Genomic DNA, 1,971 nt, shown 5'->3' on the forward strand with positions numbered 1-1,971 from the left:
CTAGTTCAGTTCTAGTTCAGTTCTAGTTCAGTTCTAGTTCAGTTCTAGTTCAGTTCTAGTTCAGTTCTAGTTCAGTTCTAGTTCAGTTCTAGTTCAGTTCTAGTTCAGTTCTAGTTCAGTTTTAGTTCAGTTCTAGTTCAGTTCTAGTTCAGTTCTAGTTCAGTTCTAGTTCAGTTCTAGTTCAGTTCTAGTTCAGTTCTAGTTCAGTTCTATTTCAGTTCTAGTTCAGTTCTAGTTCAGTTCTAGTTCAGTTCTAGTTCAGTTCTAGTTCTACTATGCTTTCTAGTTTTGTTCGATTTATGTTTTAATACTTTTCAAATTTTATTGACCAATTTCATATAAAAATTTATAAAATTCGTTTTGATTTCAATTATGCAAATTAAAATAACTACGATCTAAATTGAATATTAATCAAAACTTGATTTATTTAAAAAACTTTGCAAACCAAAAAAAAAAAACTTTTTGAAATTTTCATATACATTTTTTAGATACCTATTTATAATTTTTAGCTACAACTGCCGATTAAAACGATATTTTCTTAAAATATTTTAAAAATTAATTTACAATTCTGTGCTAATGCTGTTGCTGCTGCTAATGAAGTGTTAATAAAAATCTACGTTTTCTTGAACTAAAATAATACAAAAAAAACACAATTATTAAAAATCAAATAAAAGCACTTGAAAATCCAGAAAATAACAACAAATAACTAGACTATTATACAAAAAAAAATAAAATTTATTTAATACATAAATATATAAGCAAATAAACTAAAGATTTTAATATTGAGGAATAAAGAAAATTTTCAAACTGACTTCTGACAGTTACAAAATGACAGCGAACAATAAAGTTGAAAGATTATAACTAAATATAATAATAAATAAAAAATAAGAAAAAAAAACGTTAAATTAAAAAAATAAAACGAACGTAATATAAACAAAAAATTAAAATAAAATATTAAAATATAAACATAAACAAGAAAAAGTATTAAGAAAATAAAAACATGTCCGATTTACAAATCTTAAGCAATCAAACGACAACCACCTCCGATCGTTTTGAAATTCAAAATTTCGATTTAATACAAAACTATTCGGTGTTAATCAATAATTAGAACAGTTGGCATTGGGGTGTTGATGCCACACTCGATAATATCGCCGTGGATCATAAAGCTGTCGAATTGACTTTGGGCAAGGGTGATCTGTTGACAGATTCCATTGCTGCCAGTCGTGCCGGTCCCCACACGTCACTTAGCTCATGGCCTAGAGGAAGTGGAATATTCGCGTGTGGTTAGTGATATTTGGATAGGTGTGATCTTAACTTTGCTCATAGTGTCTGTGATATTTTTTATTTGCGCCTGTTTTTTGTATCACAAATTTCAACAGTGGAAAAATTCATGTAAGTGTATATGATTTATAAAAAAAATGTTTGAAAAGTATTCTTAGTATTTTTAAGCAAATTTGGAAGTTTTAAAAAAAAATTTTCAAAAATTGTTTAGGGTTTTTTTAAATTTTTGAAAATATAACAAAATTAATATTAATCATACGCCACGGAGGTATAAATAAAATAAAATTCTTAAGAAAATGTAGCTAATTTCACAAAAACTAAAGAATTGTTTAGCATTTTTGAAAATGTTATAAAAGAATTAATATTCTGTTATAGTTCTGGTTCCGTTCTAGTTCTGTTCTAGTTCTGTTCTAGTTCTGTTCTAGTTCTGTTCTAGTGTTCTAGTTCTGTTCTAGTTCTGTTCTAGTTCTGTTCTAGTTCTGTTCTAGTTCTGTTCTAGTTCTGTTCTAGTTCTGTTCTAGTTCTGTTCTAGTTCTGTTCTAGTTCTGTTCTAGTTCTGTTCTAGGTTCTGTTCTAGTTCTGTTCTAGTTCTGTTCTAGTTCTGTTCTAGTTCTGTTCTAGTTCTGGTTCTAGTTCTGTTCTAGTTCTGTTCTAGTTCTGTTCTAGTTCTGTTTCGAGTTCTGTTCTAGT

General features: G+C 28.1%; 1 protein-coding gene across 1 annotated transcript; it reads left to right on the forward strand.

Annotated features, from left to right (window-relative positions):
- Positions 1-499: 499 nt before the first annotated feature.
- Positions 500-1,510, forward strand: LOC119615622. Its single transcript, XM_037971631.1, is given in 2 exon segments — positions 500-1,243; positions 1,245-1,510. Coding segments are annotated over 2 exon segments (405 nt in total). The 5' UTR covers positions 500-1,000; the 3' UTR covers positions 1,407-1,510.
- Positions 1,511-1,971: the final 461 nt, after the last annotated feature.

The sequence above is a fragment of the Lucilia sericata genome, unplaced genomic scaffold (assembly GCF_015586225.1).
Source record: "Lucilia sericata isolate MDLA Ls3-8-SP2 unplaced genomic scaffold, ASM1558622v1 Contig006334F_arrow, whole genome shotgun sequence".
In the NCBI taxonomy this organism is placed as follows: Eukaryota; Metazoa; Arthropoda; class Insecta; order Diptera; family Calliphoridae; genus Lucilia; species Lucilia sericata.